General features: G+C 44.1%; 1 protein-coding gene across 1 annotated transcript in view; it reads left to right on the top strand.

Annotated features, from left to right (window-relative positions):
• The window catches only part of LOC309889543 (zinc finger SWIM domain-containing protein 6-like), a gene marked incomplete at its 3' end in the record, with an annotated part of 239,723 nt that overhangs the window by 183,575 nt on the left and 37,162 nt on the right, over nt 1-18,986 (top strand). The window contains exons 11-13 of the mRNA XM_082782392.1: nt 10,204-10,361; nt 10,886-11,049; nt 15,186-15,267. Coding sequence (XP_082638518.1) covers nt 10,204-10,361; nt 10,886-11,049; nt 15,186-15,267 — 404 coding nt within the window. The remainder of the gene's footprint in view (nt 1-10,203; nt 10,362-10,885; nt 11,050-15,185; nt 15,268-18,986) is intronic.

The raw sequence follows: 18,986 nt of genomic DNA on the forward strand, positions 1-18,986 counted from the left end.
CAGTCCAGGTCCACCTGAGCCACTTCAATCTTAGCAGCTTGATCCACCTGCTGGTTGTTTTGATGTTCTTCAGCAGCCTGATTCTTGGGCACATGAGCATCTACGTGGCGTACCTTTACAACCAGGTTCTCTACCCGAGCAGCAATATCTTGCCACAATGCAGCGGCCCAGATGGGTTTGCCCCTGTACTGCCAGTTGCTCTGCTTCCATTGCTGTAATCACCCCCACAGGGCATTTGTTACCATCCATGAATCAGTGTAGAGATAGAGAACTGGTCACTTTTTTCGTTCAGCAATATCTAAATCCAGCTGAATGGCTTTCACTCCTGCAAATTGACTCAATTCACCTTCTCCCTCAGCAGCTTCTGCAACTCGTTGTGTAGGACTCCATACAGCAGCCTTCCATCTCCGATGCTTTCCCACAATACGACAGGACCCATCAATGAACAGGGCATATTGCTTCTCATTTTCTGGTTGTTGAAGATGGAAGGAGTTAGACCAATGGGAGTGTCCGAGTTGGTACATTTTCAAATATCTGTGGGAGCAGAAGCTTCTTGTCCTTTACAATCGACGTGGATGTCACTGTACCAATTATAAATTTGAATAGCAATTCAGTGCCTCTGTAACCCCAAAGACAGTACACAATTATAGGTTTGGTGTCGTGGTTTAAACCCGGCCGGCAGCTAAACACCACGCAGCCGTTCGCTCACCCTCCCCCCTCCCTCTCTGGGACAGGGGAGAGAAATGGAAAGTGAAGCCCATGAGTTGAGATAAAGACAGTTTAATAAGACAGGAAAATAATAATAACAATAATAATAATAACAATAATAATAATAATAATACAATGATGATAATAGTACTACTACTAATATGTACAAACAAGTGATGCACAATGCAATTGCTCACCACCCGCTGACCGATGCCCAGCCTAACCCCGAGCAGTCCGGCCCCCTCCCCCCGGCTAGCCACCCCTATATATTGTTTAGCATGACGTCAGATGGTATGGAATACCCCTTTGGCTAGTTTGGGTCACCTGTCCTGGGTCTGTCCCCTCCCAGCTCTTACTGCACCCCCAGCCTGCCTGTTGGCAGGACAGAGCAAGAAGCTGAGATGTCCTTGGCTTAGTATAAGTACTGCTCTGCAACAATTAAAACATCGGGGTGTTATCAGCACTCTTCTCATCCTAAGCAAAAAACATAGCATTCTACCAGCTACTAGGAAGAAAATTAACTCTGTTCTAACTGAAACCAGGACATTTGGTGAAAGTAAAATTGTGCCAGCAAATAGAATTTGGTTCAGTTATTTTGCTACAACCGGTACTATAATTTTGTGGTCTGGAAGAATCAGCATAAATTGTCTTAATTTCAGTCAGCCTATTGTAAGTAGACCCATTAGTTATTTGGCAACTGATTTGTCTGGCCTGAAGTGGCTTGAAGTTCAGTCATTCAAAGTGAATCATTCTAACTCCATTCATCTTTTGAAAATATCTTTTTTTTTTTTTTTTCCATTATAAACTAAAGTAGAGAGATTTAGGTAATTTATATTTTGCAGTGTTCCAACACTTGCACCACTTGCACTATACTGTGACAATGCATGGTTCCAAGGGTCATTATGAGATGTCACAATGAAACACCTCAGCTCCATGTACAACCACAGTAGCTAAGTTTAAGTTTTCCCTGATAGCACGTGTTCCCATAATCCAGCGTATTTAACTTGGACTTGGGACCACGGCCATTTTGGGTCTTTTTGGCTATGAACCAAAAGGGATTGCATTAAGGTCAGGGTAAAGCATAGAATTATCAATCCAAACTGCTGATTTGTGATTCTCCAGCTGTCCAAAAGCAGTTCAGTCACGATTCCTGTGAACACAAAAGGAAAGAATATATGCTCAGTTGTATTCAACCATCAGGGTTAGAAAAAGGGTGAGATAAAAATCTTTGACTTCCCAAGTCTAGGGATTTTTGGGGGTAGTTAACAACATTGCTGCTGTTCCAATCTGAGGCATTTTCACCAGCACAGGTTGTCCAGTATAAAATCCTGTAGGATGTTCTTCTCGTATATAATAAACATTTGGGGTGATTGTATTGGTTGACGCACAGAAGGCTTTCAGTATCTCTGCCATTCTGCCATGTTTGGAACTGCGGCAGTCAAAGGTGCAGTGTTAGCATTCAACTGTCTGTAATCCACTGTAAAACGCTGTTGCCCGGTTGGTTTCTTTATGGGCCACACTGGTGAATTGTAAGGTAGAATCATAGAATCATAGAATATCCTGAGTTGGAAGGGACCCTTAAGGATCATCAAGTCCAACTCTTGACACCGCACAGGTCTACCCAAAAGTTCAGACCATGTGACTAAGTGCACAGTCCAATCTCTTCTTAAATTCAGACAGGCTCGGTGCAGTGACCACTTCCCTGGGGAGCCTGTTCCAGTGTGCAACCACCCTCTCTGTGAAGAACCCCCTCCTGACATCAAGCCTAAATTTCCCCTGCCTCAGCTTAACCCTGTTCCCGCGGGTCCTGTCACTAGTGTTAATGGAGAAAAGGTCTCCTGCCTCTCGACACCCCCTTACGAGGAAGTTGTAGACTGTGATGAGGTCTCCCCTCAGCCTCCTCTTCTCCAGGCTGAACAGGCCCAGTGACCTCAGCCGTTCTTCGTACGTCTTCCCCTCAAGGCCTTTCACCATCTTCGAAGCCCTCCTCTGGACACTCTCCAACAGTTTCATGTCCTTTTTATACTGTGGTGCCCAGAACTGCACACAGTACTCGAGGTGAGGCCGCACCAGCGCAGAGTAGAGCGGGACAATCACCTCCCTTGACCTACTAGCGATGCCGTGCTTGATGCACCCCAGGATACGATTGGCCCTCCTGGCTGCCAGGGCACACTGCTGGCTCATATTCAACTTGCTGTCTACCACGACCCCCAGATCCCTCTCTTCTAGGCTGCTCTCCAGCGTCTCATCGCCCAGTCTGTACGTGCAGCCAGGGTTTCCCCGTCCCAGGTGCAGGACCCGGCACTTGCTCTTATTGAACTTCATGCGGTTGGTGATCGCCCAGCTCTCCAACCTGTCCAGATCCCTCTGCAAGGCCTTTACACCCTCATTTGAGTCCACAACTCCTCCAAGTTTGGTGTCATCAGCAAACTTGCTCAAAATACCTTCTATTCCTACATCCAGGTCGTTTATAAAAATATTGAAAAGTACCGGCCCTAAAATGGAGCCTTGAGGGACCCCACTGGTGACCGCCCACCAGCCTGACGCAGCTCCATTTACCATAACCCTTTGGGCCCTGCCCGTTAGCCAATTGCTCACCCATCGTATGATGTTTTTATTTAGCTGTATGGTGGACATTTTGTCCAGTAGGATCCTATGGGAAACCGTGTCAAAAGCCTTGCTGAAGTCCAAAAAAATCACATCAGCTGGTTTCCCTTGGTCCACCATACGGGTGATCTTATCATAAAAGGAAATCAGATTAGTTAGGCAGGACCTACCCTTCACAAACCCATGCTGGCTGGGACCAATGACTGCTTTGTCCCCCAGGTGCGCCTCAATAAGTTCGAGAACCAACTTCTCCATGATTTTACCAGGCACTGACGTGAGACTGACAGGCCTGTAATTGCTAGGGTCTTCTTTCTGACCCTTCTTGAAAATCGGCACAACATTTGCCAGCTTCCAGTCTACCGGGACCTCTCCAAATTCCCAGGATCGTTGAAAAATAATTGAAAGAGGTTCCGCGATGACGTCCGCCAGCTCTTTCAGCACCCGGGGATGAATCCCATCCGGACCCATGGACTTGTAGGGATCCAGGTGGAGCAGCAAATCCCACACACGTTCAGGGTCAGTTGGGAGTTTGTCATCCCCACCGTCCCGGTCCTCCAGCTCAGGGCACCCTGGGTCCCGAAGCCCATCATCGGCATTGAAGACAGAGGCAAAGAAGGCATTAAGCGTCTCTGCTTTGCCTATGTCATTGTCTGTGAGGAGACCTTCCCTATCAAGGAGAGGCCCTATGTATTCTTTAGTTCTCCTTTTTCCATTCACATATCTAAAAAAACCCTTTTTATTTTCTCTCACAGACACAGCCAGCTTCAACTCTAGCTGTGCTTTGGCCACTCGAACTTTTTCCCTACAAACACGAACAGCATCCCTGTATTCTTTCCATGACACCTGGCCCTCCTTCCAGTAGCGAAACACTCTCTGTTTCCGCCTAATCTCCATTAGAACGTTCCTGGTCAGCCACGCCGGCCTCCTGCCCCGCCTGCCTGACTTGCGATATTTAGGAATTGCCTGATCTTGTGCTTCTAGGAGGCATCGCTTAAAGAGTGACCAGCACTGGTGGACATCGAGGCCTTCAAGAGCAGTTTCCCAGGGGACCTTACTGACTAGTTCCCTGAGCAGCCTGAAGTCCGCTTTCCCCATATCTAGGGATGAGGTTTTGGTGGCACTTTTCCTTCTGTCACCATAAATTTTGAACTCAACCACTTCATGGTCGCTATGACCGAGGCAGCCACCAATCACCACATCTCCCACCAGACCCTCTCTGTTTTCTAGCAACAGGTCTAGGAGGGCACCTTCCCTAGTTGGCTCCGTTAGCACCTGCACCAAGAAGTTATCATCTAGGTGCTTCATGAACCTCCTGGACTTGCTCGTGTCAGCCGTGTGGCACTCCCAGTTAACGTCCGGCAAGTTGAAGTCCCCCATAAGGACAAGGGGAGTTAATCTCGAGGCCTCTCTTAGTTCTGCAAAGAATAATTTATTGGCGCTATCGTCCTGGCCAGGCGGTCTGTAATAGACTCCCACAACGACATCCCCTTTATTCGTTCGTCCCTTGATCCTTACCCAGAGGCTCTCAACTTTGCCATCGCCAACCTGAAGTTCCACACAGTCCAGCCCCTGCTTCACATACATCGCCACCCCACCACCTCGCCTACCCTGCCTGTCCCTCCTGAAGAGCCTGTAACCATCTATCGCAACACCCCAGTCACAGGACTCATCCCACCAGGTTTCGCTTATGCCGATGATGTCGTAGTTGCGGGACTGGGCCAGGACTTCTAGCTCATCCATTTTATTCCTCATACTGCGTGCATTCGTGTAAAAGCACTTCAAGTGCGTCTCCATACACTCAGCACCTTGTGGATCTGACCGAAGGACCTCACTGGCACACAGCCCCTCTGATTCTAGCGTACCATCCCTTAGGTCTTCGCCGGCGCGCCTGGTTTTAGCCCCTTCCCCCTTCGACTCTAGTTTAAAGCCCTATCTATCAGCCCTGCCAACTCCTGACCAAAGATCCTTACCCCTCTCCGAGAGAGGCGCATCCCATCCGGTGCCATCAGGCCCGGTGTAGCATAGACCTTCCCATGATCAAAGAAACCGAAATTCTGCCGGTCACACCAGTCTCGAAGCCACGAGTTTATGTGAACAGCACGCCTTTCAGCTTCGATCCCCCCTATCGGAAGGACAGAGGCAAACACCACCTGCGCCCCTGATCCTCTAAGTAGTCGCCCCAAATCCCTAAAGTCTCTTTTGATCGCCTTCGGACTTCTCGTTGCTACTTCATCGCTACCAGCCTGAAAGACCAGTAGCGGGTAGTAGTCAGTGGGCCGTACCAGGCGCTTGACTTTCTTGGCAAAGTCTCTCACCCGAGCCCCAGGGAGGCAACAGACTTCTCTGCGGGTTGGGTCCGGTCGGCATATCGGTCCCTCTGTCCCTTTTAGGAGGGAGCCCCCCATAACAATAGCCCTTAATGAGTGAATGAGTCCTTTTAATAATGCCTCTTTCTTCCAATTCTGTTACCACACCGTCAATCCCCATAAGTGCTGCTGCTGGCGACGGATGTTGCCAAACATTAGTGATTTTAGCAGGGGGGAAGGATATGGATGTTTGTAACAGACTCAGTCTCACTGTGCCTGAATCCACTTGATATGTCATGAAACTCCACACAGTCCCATCTGGGATTTTCCACATTTGCCCATGCAGTATGTCAAATCCTAAAATATTAGTATATGCAGCAACAACTAATACTTCTACCCTGGTTAATTTCTGTTCCTCTGGCAGCCAGAGTGAAATTTTTGTGGTGGGGCATTGTTTTTCCACACTGTTGATTCCCGTGAATTTAACCCTGCGTCGACCAGGTCTTATGCCCAGGGTTTGTGCTGTCTCGTGTAATTAACAACATTTGGGCCCTGGTGTCAATGAGAAAGTTTACCAATATTTTTCAGGGTCCAACAGGAATGGGGCCAGAGTGTTCATTAGAGAGCCATTGAATTGCTAATACCTGCCGAGCAGGGTGGCTCACTGCCTTCCCAGGGATAGTTTTTTTTTGCTGAGCTTCCTCCTCGTCAATTAGGCTCGGTGCAGAAGGTGCACTTTCCTTATGGGTCGGGGGTTTTCTGGTTAGGCAATTCTTCCCAGCTGGAATATTTTTCTTACCCAGAGATCAGACTAATGTAGAGGTCCTCCGTAGAGGCACAACACAAGAATGGTCAGGGTGCACCCAAAGCTAGGGCCTTACACCACAACTCACCCCGTTCCTTATTAAGTTTCAATCTCTCTTTGAATTTGGGTATCTGGGGTTTTCAGTATGGATTTGGCAAACTCACCGGGAGTGATCTGGGGGCTTAGTACTGAATGAACTAATATCTATATCTTGTAGGCCACAGATAAGAGGGGTTAATTGAGCTGGGTTGATAGGAGGTAACAGCGGGGATTTCCTGAATTCATATCTTTCACATATCGCCTGAATGCAGGCTGCTTTCTGTACTGCTACAGCCAGGTCAGAATAGTTTGTGGCTCTAATTTCCAGTGGTTCCCCTCTCTCCTGGGGATCTATATCCCCTGCCCAGTATACAGCTCGTTCAGTTATAGAGTAATTATGGTCTCCTGGTGTGGTAGTTAAAAATACTCCTGGTCCCCCAAAACCTCTTGCTTCTTCCTCATTCGACGTAATTTGGTCTCCTCCTTCAAGAGAAACTCGCCACACATACTCGACTTCCGAGTCTCCTGACTGCCTTGAGAACTTCTCCTGTATTCTTATCAACTCTGCTGGTGACCATGGGATTGTTCGCACAGTAGTGAGGATTTCATCTTCATCATCAACAGTGGTCTCAGTTTTAACTAAAGGTCTCAAAGAAATCAATTGATGTTCAGAATCATCAGTCTTACTGGTATAACCAAGTGTTCAAATCTTACCCAAAAATGTCCCAGTGAGGGAGGAAGACACCACCGTGACTTCTGGTTATATCAAGTGCCTCCCCAGGAAACTTAGAAATCTCTAGTCTTTGTGCCTTTTTAATGCGTCAATAGCCAGACTGTGTACCTGTGCATTTTATGCATGCTAGCTTGCTTTTGCAGACAGTGAATTTATTGCCGGCAATCCAAAGAACCTGTGTACCTGTTGGTGTAATAGATTGCACTTAATTGCATTGTTCCTCGCCATGATAGTTCTCATCGAACACAACTAGAGTGAGAGTGTGCTACATTATTAGTGAATCCGTAAATGTGATAGTTCAGTACCCTGAACCTGACTGAACCCATAACGGTTAATTGACTACACTCCGTAATGCAACAGAGTCCTAAACTATGTACTGATCCATAAAATGATGTGACTGAACAATTTGATCAAGTGTCAGTTTGGAGTAAGTTGTGTACATGTACTAAGAGAATGTCAGATATTATATTTGAGAAATAATTATATAGAGTATGTATAGATGAAAAAGAATAGCTTACAAATGTATCTGTTCTGAAGATATAACTTAAACTACAGTACCTGTAGAAGTAAACTAGCCAAGCTGCTGGTCATTTTATAGTTGGTCCAGCTGAGAGAGTCAAAATAGCATTCAGAAAACTCTGAGAAGTCACACACATCTATGATTCACTTGCACTAGTGTTTGAGGTAGTTAATTTAGACCTTGCCTGGCTGTGTCCATATGAACTGTTGTATATCCTTAAGTAGGATCTCTGAACTGTTGCTTTTCTGCATCTTACTCCATAAGGGTGTTTTCTTTTTGTCTCTAAAATACTTCACAATAGAGATGGGTGTTCCAGAATGGAGGTATCAGCTAGTCATTATGAAGTAGTTCAGAACTTCAAGAAATTGTCTGTGGATGACGCTTTACTGAGGTTCAAATCATGTGCAAGCACACATAAATACGTTCATGGTTTCTTTATCAGATATCAAGAAAGAGGACACAGACAAGGGGTAGTTGGCATGTGCAGTGGGTTTACGTGGCAAGGTTTTGGTAGCAGGGAGCCATAGGGGTGGTTTCTGTGAGAAAGATCTAGAAGCTGCCCCATGTTTGGGAAGGGCCCCATTGTTTTCCAGATCTGAGCCAATAAGCAATGTTGTTTTGCACCTCTGTGAGAGCATATTTAAGACAGGGAAAAAAAAACGCTGCGCCAGACAGCAGCCGGGAGTGAGTGAACAGCCTTGCAGGTGCCAAGGTCAGTGTAGAGGGAGGGGGAGAGGTGCTCCAGGCCCCGGAGCAGAAGTCCCCTGCGGCCTGTGGTGAGGACCATGGTGAAGCAGGATGTCCCCCTGCAGCCCATGGAGTACCACGGTGGAGCAGGGTTCCATGCTGCAGCCCGTGGAGGAGACCACGGAGGCTGCCGCCTGTGGAAGACCCCTGCCGGAGCAGATTCCGGGCCGGACCTGTAGCCCGTGGAGAGGAGCCCACACAGGAGCAGGTGACCTGGCAGGAGCTGCTGCCCGTAGGGGAGCCAGGTTGGAGCAGTTTTCTCCTGAGGGATGGACCCCGTGGTACGGACCCATATCTGGAGCAGTTCTGGATGAGCTGCTGCCTGTGGGAAGCCCACGCCGGATCAGTTCATCAAGGACTGCATCCCGTGGGTGGGACCCCACAGCACAGGGAACGAGAGTGACCGAGAAGGAGCGGCAGAGAAGAAGTGCTGTAGACTGACCATAACCCCCATTCCCCCGTTCCCCTGCGCCGCTCGGGGGGAGGAGGTGGAAGAGGGTGGATGGGGGGGAAGGTGCTTTTGGTTTGCTTTTTCCTTTGTTTCTCACTTCTCTCGCTTGTTAGTAATAGGCAATAAATCTTACTATCTTCTTATGCTGAGTCTGTTTTGCCCGTTACAATAATTATTGCGTGATTTTCTCATCCTTATCTCAACCCTTGACCCCCTTTTCACATATTTTCTCCCCATTCCTCTTTGAGGAGGGGGAGTGAGAGAGCGGCTGTGGTGGAGCTCGGCTGCCCACTCGAGCGGAACCACGACAGCATGTTACAGGAGTGAATCATTAGGAAGCCTTCAATATAGGAGCATACAAGCAGATAAGTCTTCACTTTTTTGAACTGTAACTTGCTAGAGGGTTGTGAGTGCCTATTTTTGTTCAGCCACTCTTACTTTTCCTGTTGGCATTTATCTTGTATCTATTGTATTGGTTTTGGGTAGAAGAAGGTCAATCAGTTGAGTCTCTGTTACTGGCCATCACTTCTATTCTTAGTAGTCAACAACAAACACAATAATTTGGGTTTTCTAAGTGTGAATACTCCTTGGTGGATAAGACTGTTGTAGATTGACACACTCAAATTTTTGCTTCAGGATTAGAGAATGGAGTCTGAAAAGTAACTTTTAAGGCAACTTCCTCTGTCACTGCTGTTTGGGACACTAACACTAAATTAAGGTACATTATACAATGTTGGTAGGCTAGATTTTAAGGACTTTAAAAAGTAGTTCATGGATGAACAGTAAAATGCCCTTTTCGATTTGTATGAATTTATTGTAAGATCAAAATTCAAATGACTTCTTGAAAATGCATCTCCCATACTTTGCTAATAATTTTCAAGTGAAGGAAGTTGAAGTTGAGCATGCAGTAATATGGGGAAATATTTACATGGTCTCAATATGATGGAGAACTACTCCATTTTCCTTCCTGAGCTCTGTGGTTCAAAGAATGAAAAAAGGCAGGGAAAAAAGTTTCAGATCTATGGATGATGCAGAAAGTCTCAGCTGCCTTGGATAATGGATGGCTTAATTGTCCTGTGAATTCCTGCAGATGCCTGCTGATTTAAACGAGTTTGGGAATTGGTCTTTTCAGATTCCCCAAGAAAAGAAGTGATTTTCCAATATCTTTCTATATTCAAAAAGGCACATTTCATAAACAAGGTCAAGTGTTCTTGCGGCTTCGGTTTTGCTCATGAGTAACCTAATGCAATAATGATTTAATGAAAAAGGATTTCCTCCTTATTTCAGGTTGCTAGTAATGGAATCTATGGCTCCTTCAGGAGACATGTCTCGCCCGCATCACATTGCATCAGTTGTTCCAAACCGGTATCCCCGCTGGTTCACCCTAAGTCACATCGAATCCCAGCAGTGTGAGCTGGCATCAACCATGCTAACAGCAGCCAAAGGTACAGTGCAGTCAGTTTCGTATTCACATAAATTTATGCTTTTAATATTACAAGGAGTAGACAGATTTTAAAACTTGTGTTTAGGAATCCAAATTATAATCTGACAGGAGCTTGAAATGGGAACACACTGAACTGACAAACCTGTCACTTAATCTTCTATCAAAGTAGTTAAGCTAGCTAGATGGTAGCCAGATAGGCTTGATTTGAGTATGATGAGACAACTTTTTGTTCTTCTGACACACTATGTAGACTGCAAGACTCAGGAGTGGACAAATCACTTCTAAAATTCACAAAACAGGATGACTTTTTGGCATGTACTGCACTAACACCATCAGACACTAGAGGAGTTTGTGCTGCCTTATATCTTTTGTTCATGTGATTTAGTTATGGAAAGCTTATAAAAACAAAATGTGTAGGACTGAAACATCATATTATTGCTGCATCAATGGCCTGCTCAATTATAATGTATCTCTGGATATTTTGGGAGCTTGTTCTGTTTTGTTGATTCTGTTTACATTTTGTAGGTGATGTTAGGAGGCTGGAAACAGTGTTACAATCCATCCAGAAAAATATCCACTCCTCATCACACATCTTCAAACTTGCCCAGGATGCATTTAAAATAGCAACACTCATGGAAAGCTTGCCAGACATCACTCTTCTGAAAGTTTCTCTGGAGTTGGGCCTTCAGGTATTTCCCTTGTTCATTATTACTACAGCAGAAGACAGGAATTTGACCCTGTGTTGATGGGTACAGTTCTTTAAGTCACTGAGGGACATACCATCTTGGGCTCAGTTTTTAGATTCTGTTTGCTGATGTAAAGCTCAGTTGACTGGTAAACACAGAGCAAGGGTCTTCTCAGCCCTTTTGTGCTATTTGGGTGGAAAGAGCTGGAAGTGGGTGGCTGCAGGGCATTCTTGTGTTCAGGAGTGACAGAAGACCAATTCAATAGCTCCAGGAGTATATGTAGGGGTGGCCAGAGAGCAAATTATCCTTCTGGCCAGAAATGTGCTAGATTTTTTGCATGGCCTTGAGGGGCTTCTTACTATTCCTCCCATCTTTCCTTTTCCTTTTTACCCAAAGGAGATTTGGTGCTTGCTGAATTACTAGAGAAACACAAAGTTAACCATAATATCTTGTTTCTAAGGCAGACTATGCTAACAGCAGCATGCACTTCATCAAATCCTGCACTCCACATGCTTTGAGATGGTCATCTGCATCAGATGGTCTGAGGTGTATAAGAGCTTCAGATCACTTTTAAGGCTCTTAGGAGAGACTTTACAAGCTAAAAGGAGACAGCTAAGTTTTAGGTATCTGAAGTAATATTGCCTTACACTGAGGAATCTTAGAGTTTATACACTTAATTTCAACAAAAATAAACCTCTTCATCCCTCTTCAGGGAATTTTTTCAGAAAAAAACATGCAAAGATCAGGAAACCATTTACTACTAGACTTTTAGAAGCTAAATTCTTTAATCAGAAAGCTGAGATCTGTATGTTTTGTTAGCCTTTCTTATCCTTAAGGTTGCTGTGGAAATCTGCTTCTTTTTTTTCACGTCTTGGCATGTTTCTGCCTTAAATGCTTAATTGAGAGAGAAAGAACTTTGACCTGTGAGTTACCTCAAGCATTCATCAAGCATCATTCAGTGCTAGCAGTACGCTTTGGAAGTCACTGTATTCATGGATACCCCTGTGGTGTTGATGATGTCATCAGAATGTCTTCAGTGAGATCTAGTGAAAGAAATATCATGAACTTGTATCTCCTAAATCCAGGGTTTGGAGTAAACTGATGTAGAAATTGTCTACTCTTCTGTCTCAAGACAATTTCAACAACAAAAATTCTCAACAATTTCACAACTGGGATTTCTATGGCAGAAAAGCCTCTTATATTGTTCTAGATTTGGGAGTAATATATGGACTCCTGGGTTCTTTCTCCCTATTTCTGATACCAGTGAATGTTTTGTGACTCAGCAGAGGGAAGGCATTTAAATTAGCTGTGGAAAGAGGTCATCAACATGGCCAAATGGGCATGGAACATCTCAGGTGTATTCTGTTCTTCAGAACCTTACTGGCACAGATGCTATAAGATCTGCAGGTGCAGGAGGGCCTTCTTATTCGTCCATTTGTCTATTATATGTTATGCCAATGCAAGTATCACTGCATGAATGCAAACAGGTACTGCTGGCAGAACTTCTGAGCAAAACAGTGCAGGTGAACACAATGCATATTTGGTGTCCTTTCCATGAAAACCTGTAAATAGATAAATAAACCTTCTTCCAACATGTATGCCAAAGAGGTTTTGCATTGCTGTGGGATCTAATGGTTGGCCATTTCTTGTATCTCTTATGGGTAGAGAGAGCTTCTATTCTTCTAGATTAAGAAACTCTTATAAAAATCCATCAGGACAAAGTCAGGTTTATTCCCAGTGGAGAGACCTTGGCTTTCAGATAAGCTACATCATTCACAGGGGTCTCGACATTTTCAGACTTATTGACCTGTTGAGAAGCTCTCTTCAACTGATAGCACAGATCTTGGATAGGTCTTGGACAGATCTGAAACTCTTTTTAAGAAGTATCTCCAAAATGTATTGAGCAGAAGTGAAATACTTCTATGGCTACATGGGTTATGGTATAAATTAACTTCAGTTCCTCCTTAATCAAGACATGGATACGTTTTATTTGAAATCCTTGTGTTGTTTTGTTTGTTTGTTTGTTTGTTTAATCATCAGTAAAGGGCTCCTCTCTTAGTGTTCTCAGTCTGTCAGTTTAATCAAATAGAAAGGACCAGATTCTTCAAGTCAAGAAACTTTTCCAGGTCAAGGAACTAGATATGGTATTCTGTTTTGCTCTCAAGTTAGGACTGTCTACATTGGAGTTATTGTTATGTCCACTATGCTTGCTGAAGGCTGTTGTGACTTGGTCCTTTTACAGATCACCACAGGGAGAAAAGTCATCAGCAACGGTCTTCAGAGAAGTCATCATTCATACCTTTTTTTTTTTTTTTAAGCTTCCCTCCCCCATCAGTAGCAGAACTTAGTCCATAAACCTGTACTTTCTCTTAGGTTCACTCTAGTTGGGGGAATCTGAAAATTCATCTTGGATATTGGAAGAATGTTAGCCTTCAATTTTGTGTACATCAGTAAAGGAAGTCACCTAGACTCCTTCACTTTGATGGAGAGAACAGGATAGATAATTGCATTCTGAAGAATTTTGACTTAGGGATGCCTGTTTTTCATAGAATCATAGAATGGCTGGGGTGGAAAGGGACCTCAAAGATCATCTAGTTCTAACCCCCCTGCCATGGGCAGGGACGCCACCCACTAGATCAGGTTGCCCAGGGCCTTATCCAACCTGGTCTTGAACACCGCCAGGAATGGGGCATCCCATTTTTCTTCCAGAAAGACTTCAAGCAAAGGCTTTTCCTATGCTCTGCGCTAGCCATGTTTTCATATTTAAAAATATGTTGAGTTGCTCCTTACAGATCAATTTGCTTTCTTTCAAAACACTATTCTCTGGTCTAGCAGTTAAATTATTGTTTAGTCAACCTGATACCACAACATTTGAGGCCAACAAAGGCAGCAAATTTCTTATCCTGTAATAACTAGTCACCAAGCTCCCAAGGTGGGAATACTTGGAGGCCAGTGTGAAATCACTAGTGGTTATTTATAACTACACTTCTTAAAGGTTGTCTGTTTATTCATGCTCAGTAGTTTTTCCATCTTCTTAATTATCCTATATACAACTTAGAACTAAAGGAGGTGGCAGGAGTAGCTGGTATGACAGAGAGCTACATGCCACTTTGAAGTCTTCTTAGAATTGGGAGGGCATATGAGTTGAAAACCCTCTTACAAGTGCTGCTGTCTACAATCTGTTTTGTGAGTGCATTTTACGTCTTTAATAAGTATAGTTCATCACTGAGAGCTTTATGTTTGACCTATTATGCTTTTTATTTCACTGCTACAAGTAGTAATGCCATGGTAGGATCACCAATATTGTAAAGGGAAGACTACTTGCTTTCTTTACCTAGATATCTGTGGAGTCTGTCCAAATACTGAAGCAAGCTTTCCAGCTTTCCATGCAATTTCTGTGCAGGTTTTTTTTTTTTTTTTTTTTTTTTTTTTCTGAATAAACATATTTGCCCAGATTTGGTTAAACAACATAGGCAATAACTGCAAGTGATATAAAATATGGGCACTAAAATCAAAGCTTTAAAAAATCCTTTTTCTGGGTTTCTGATGTTTTTATGATGGAGCTTCTTTGCAGGGTCTCTGTTTAGATAGAGAAGTCGTCACTATAGGCATTTAAATAATATCTGGATATATCTGGAATTGTATATATATCACTGTAGAATAAACAGACAGTCTGTATTGTAGAAGTCAATGAAAAGAGATGCAGATGTAGGGAAAAAATTGGATGGGTTAGTTTGCCTAACAAGAGTAGACATGTTTTCACTTTAAAAGCTCCCATCATAGAGGGAGGAGGCACAATATAATTTAATTTGAATCATTGGTAAGGTTTTGCTTTGTTGTTTTTTGTTTTGTTTTGCTTTGTGTTTTTTTTTTTGTTTTTGTGTTTTTTTTTTTCCCAATGAAACAAAGTCTTTGTAAGAAGGACCTACAGCTGGAATATGATAGCTAAACATAGCTGAGCAGTATTTTTCAAATCTTTTTTATGTATCAGCTGACAAGAGGTAGCAGAGAATGGAGAGGGCAAGAGGCTGCCATTTTGAACCCCAGTGTATCTGAGTAACTTAAATCCCTAATTCTTGGTATATTGCCATGGTTTTGCATTAGGATTAATTTGTATTTTGTTTGTGTCATTTTAAAAGGTGATGCGGATGACACTGTCAACACTGAATTGGCGACGGCGGGAAATGGTGAGGTGGTTGGTAACATGTGCAACAGAAGTAGGTATGTTCTGAGATGCTACTCGAGGGTTCCTGCCTTTTCATGAGTTAATCTTAGATGTCTTGATCTTGCTTATCAGTACCCAAGCTCCGCAAATGTCTCCCACTTCCTGTTGATCTATAAAAATCTTTCATATAGAAGATGTTAATTGTAGTAATGTGCTTGAGCACATGATAGAATAGGTACAAGTCAAGTGAGACAACAGTTGAGTAATGCGGCGTGACTTCCTTCCCCTGCAAGGTAGAGGGGCGCATAACCTTATGGGAAATATCACAGATTTCCCCTTCTCCCCTGCACGTTGTGTCTAGGTTTGAGGTTGCAGCAGAGAAAAGACTTGTGGTTATGGACTGTTGCATTGTGTTACAACTTTGCTTGCTCTGAAAAGCCAGATTTGGGTTGCAGGTGTGACAGCTATCTGGTCAGCTGTGGGGAAGAGGAAACAGAAAACCGGTGAATGAAATACTAAGAACGCCTCCCACCATGTAGGAGGCAGGATCTCGTAGAGAGGTTCTTATCTTTTTTTAAGCCCCTAGAGAAATCTAAGCTTAGAGTGTAATACAGCTTTCTTATGTGCCTATGACATTATGCAGGCCTCTCTGTGCTGAAAAGCAAACCAAATAGTAATATACCCATCATTTAACCACACAAGGTGAAAAAAACAAAACAAAACAAAACAAAAAAGCAAAGTGAAGAGATGAAGGACACAGACTCCTGATGGCTCTTGAACAGAAGGCCTTTATTGCCCTTTTTTTCTCCACTACATATACTTTCCCCATAACCCCATGTGCTGTCCACGCGCCCAAATCTGTCATACAATTAGTTAGAGACCCTCAAACATGCGCCTCAAGCCAGCCAGCAATTGGCCACTACGCAAAGCTCATCTTTAACATTGTAGCCAAGTTAATTTATCTCAGCCTTGCTCAAGTTTTTGTTTCTACCGCTTATTTCCTCATTATCTGTAATTCAGGGACGTGTGAAACAGCACAAAGCCACCTGCAAATTCGTTTCCCACAATTCCCCCTTTTATTTTCAACCAACCAAATGCTTTCTGTAGATTTTTCTGTCAAGCACCACTGACATTGCAATAAGCAAGGTACAATAAGCAACAGGGTAAAAATCACAAGCAGAATTACAATTGTAAAGTAGCGTGCCTGCTAGACTCTACATCAGTCAACAGGCCACTAAGCGCTAGGGATGTTGCTTCGCAGTGATGCTGCGTCTCACTCACACAGCACAATCACAATTACGCAAAGTGGCCTCTTGCACTTCTCATTCATACCACAAGAAAATATCACTTAAAATAACTTGTCCGCGGCTTCAGGAGGTCCTTGTCTACTCCTGTGGTGAGCGGCTGAGAGAGGAGACCCCTCCGAGGAAAATGCTTGGGGTGCACCTAGGGGCATCTGCTCCACAGTCGATCCCACAGCCGAGCAGAGCAGGTCCTGGCGCAAGGAATGATGCTATTATAGTTTTGTATAATTACACCAAAGAGATGCATTGTGAGCAACTGAGGCATTGACAATTTGTTTCATGGTTTGGTTTTTGCCCGAGGAATTAAACCTTACACATGCTGTTGCTGTTACACATCCCAGGATATCTAATTCCTGCGTCTCTAGGGGCGCTTGCAGCAAGTAGACAGTCCAATCTTTGTTATCTGCTGGGATCCCCACCAAACATGTTGTAAACGGGTCATTAGCATTAGCCTGGGACAGGCACATCGCTTCTTGTCCTGTCATGTTGGCGAGAGTGACCCAGATGTTGTGGCATGGTTGGATGGAGACCCAGGGCTGGCAATAACCGATGACAGCAGCAATTGTGAGGAGACCAGCCATGGCCTTACTACCTTTGCTGGTACCCATCTTGGTCCGTGACCTGAAGAGACACAAGCATACCCTCGACCCCAAGTTATTAGAGGCTGGGGTCACTCCTAAAGGCCTGTATTTCAAATTATTACCAATACTAAGGCCTGCTCTGATTGTGGCACCTGTGACAGCGCAGAATTCATACTTCTGTAATGTTTTACTATGGGCAGTACCTCTTCATGAGGAAAAGGTAATGATAGGTGATTCATTATGTAAAGTGCCTTTCCCAACCTGTTCTGTGGTGTTTCCTGGGTGTCTCCCCCTTTTTGTTTATTTAGCAGTGCTTTCAAGGTGCAATGTGTGTGCTCAACAATGGTTTGACCCGTGGGGGAATGAGGAATGCCTGTGATGTGTCGGATACCCCAAGTTTGAAAAAAGGTTTGAAGGGAGTGACTAGTATAGGCGGGGCCATTGTCAGTTTTTATTTCCTTTTGGATGGCCAGCATTGCGAAAGCAACACAGAAGTGAGCCTGGACATGGCGATTAGTTCCACCTGCTGCAGCCGTCGCCCAAATAGCATGAGAGAAAGTATCTACTGATACGTGAGCATATTTCAAGCGACCAAATTGTGGAATATGCATTACGTCGGTTTGCCATAACTGTAAAGACCATAGACCTCTATGGTTTAGCATTAAAGACGGGGTCGAAACATGTTGTTGACAGTCAGGACATGTTTGGACAATCAATTTGGTGTTAGTGATTGATATAGCAAATTGTTTCGCCAAGACTTTGGTGGATTGATGGAAAAAGGCATGGGATAACCGTGCTTGCTCCAGCACCTCAGGCACAGGGGCAGTCAGGGTCATATTAGTTAGCTGGTCAGCACGTGCATTACCCTCTGCAGAAATACATGGTGTGGCTCTGCATGTGAATAATACAATATGGGTGTGCTCGCTGCTCTACCAAAAATAACAGCTCTTTAAATTTTAGAAACCAGTTTTCCTTTGGGATGTGTCTCAAATGTGTCCTCTCAGTGCACTGAGCGACACCTACAGCATATTGCAAGTCCGATACAATATTCAAAGGTACTGTTGGCCAGTGCTTAAAAGCTATTGTAATAGCATGTAATTCAACTATCTGTGGGGAACCTTGGATCCGCTCAATCTGGTGTTGCCACTTTCCACCTTCTTCCCAAGTTACTACAGCTTTGCCTGTTTTTCTGGACTCATCTGTAAAGACCATCATCCGCCCATCCACTGGTTGCCGTTGGCACAATGGCCACTCTTCAGTTTTTATATTATTATAAAAGGAGAACATTTTATGAGGTGGGTATCAACCTGTCCGTCGAATCCCGTCAATGCTATTTGGAGCTCTAAACTATCCTGCAAGCACCAGGTGAAATAGTCTTTTACTACGGGAATTCTAATCATATCGGGCTCTTCTCCCGCTAATTCAACTATTCTCTCATGTCCTTTCTTTATTAGGACAGCGAACATTTCCACTTGTGTTGCAATAGTTTTTGAGGGTTGATGGGGTAAAAAGACACATTCCAGGACCACTAAGGGGTCCTTATGGGAGGGGTCCCATTGCCCAATAATAGCCACTGGTTGTTGTTCCTGATTACAAATATATAATTGAAGGGGGAGGTTCTCACTATGGCGATGGCATTGCTGTGCTGAGATTCTTTCATTAACCATTTGCAATGCTTTATGAGCCTCCTCAGTCCATCGCTTTGGGGCATTAATATCAGTGTCTCCCTTTAATAACTCAAAGAGAGGCGCCAATATCGAATTGGCTATCCCACTTTGTAGTCTAATCCAGTTTATATTGCCTAGTAATTTCTGTACATCGTTCAGTGTCTTAACATCTTCATTAATGGATATCTGCTGTGGTTCAATGTTCTGCTGTAAAATATTCCAC

This window comes from Aythya marila (genome assembly GCF_965140915.1).
Source record: "Aythya marila genome assembly, chromosome: W".
NCBI lineage: Eukaryota > Metazoa > Chordata > Aves > Anseriformes > Anatidae > Aythya > Aythya marila.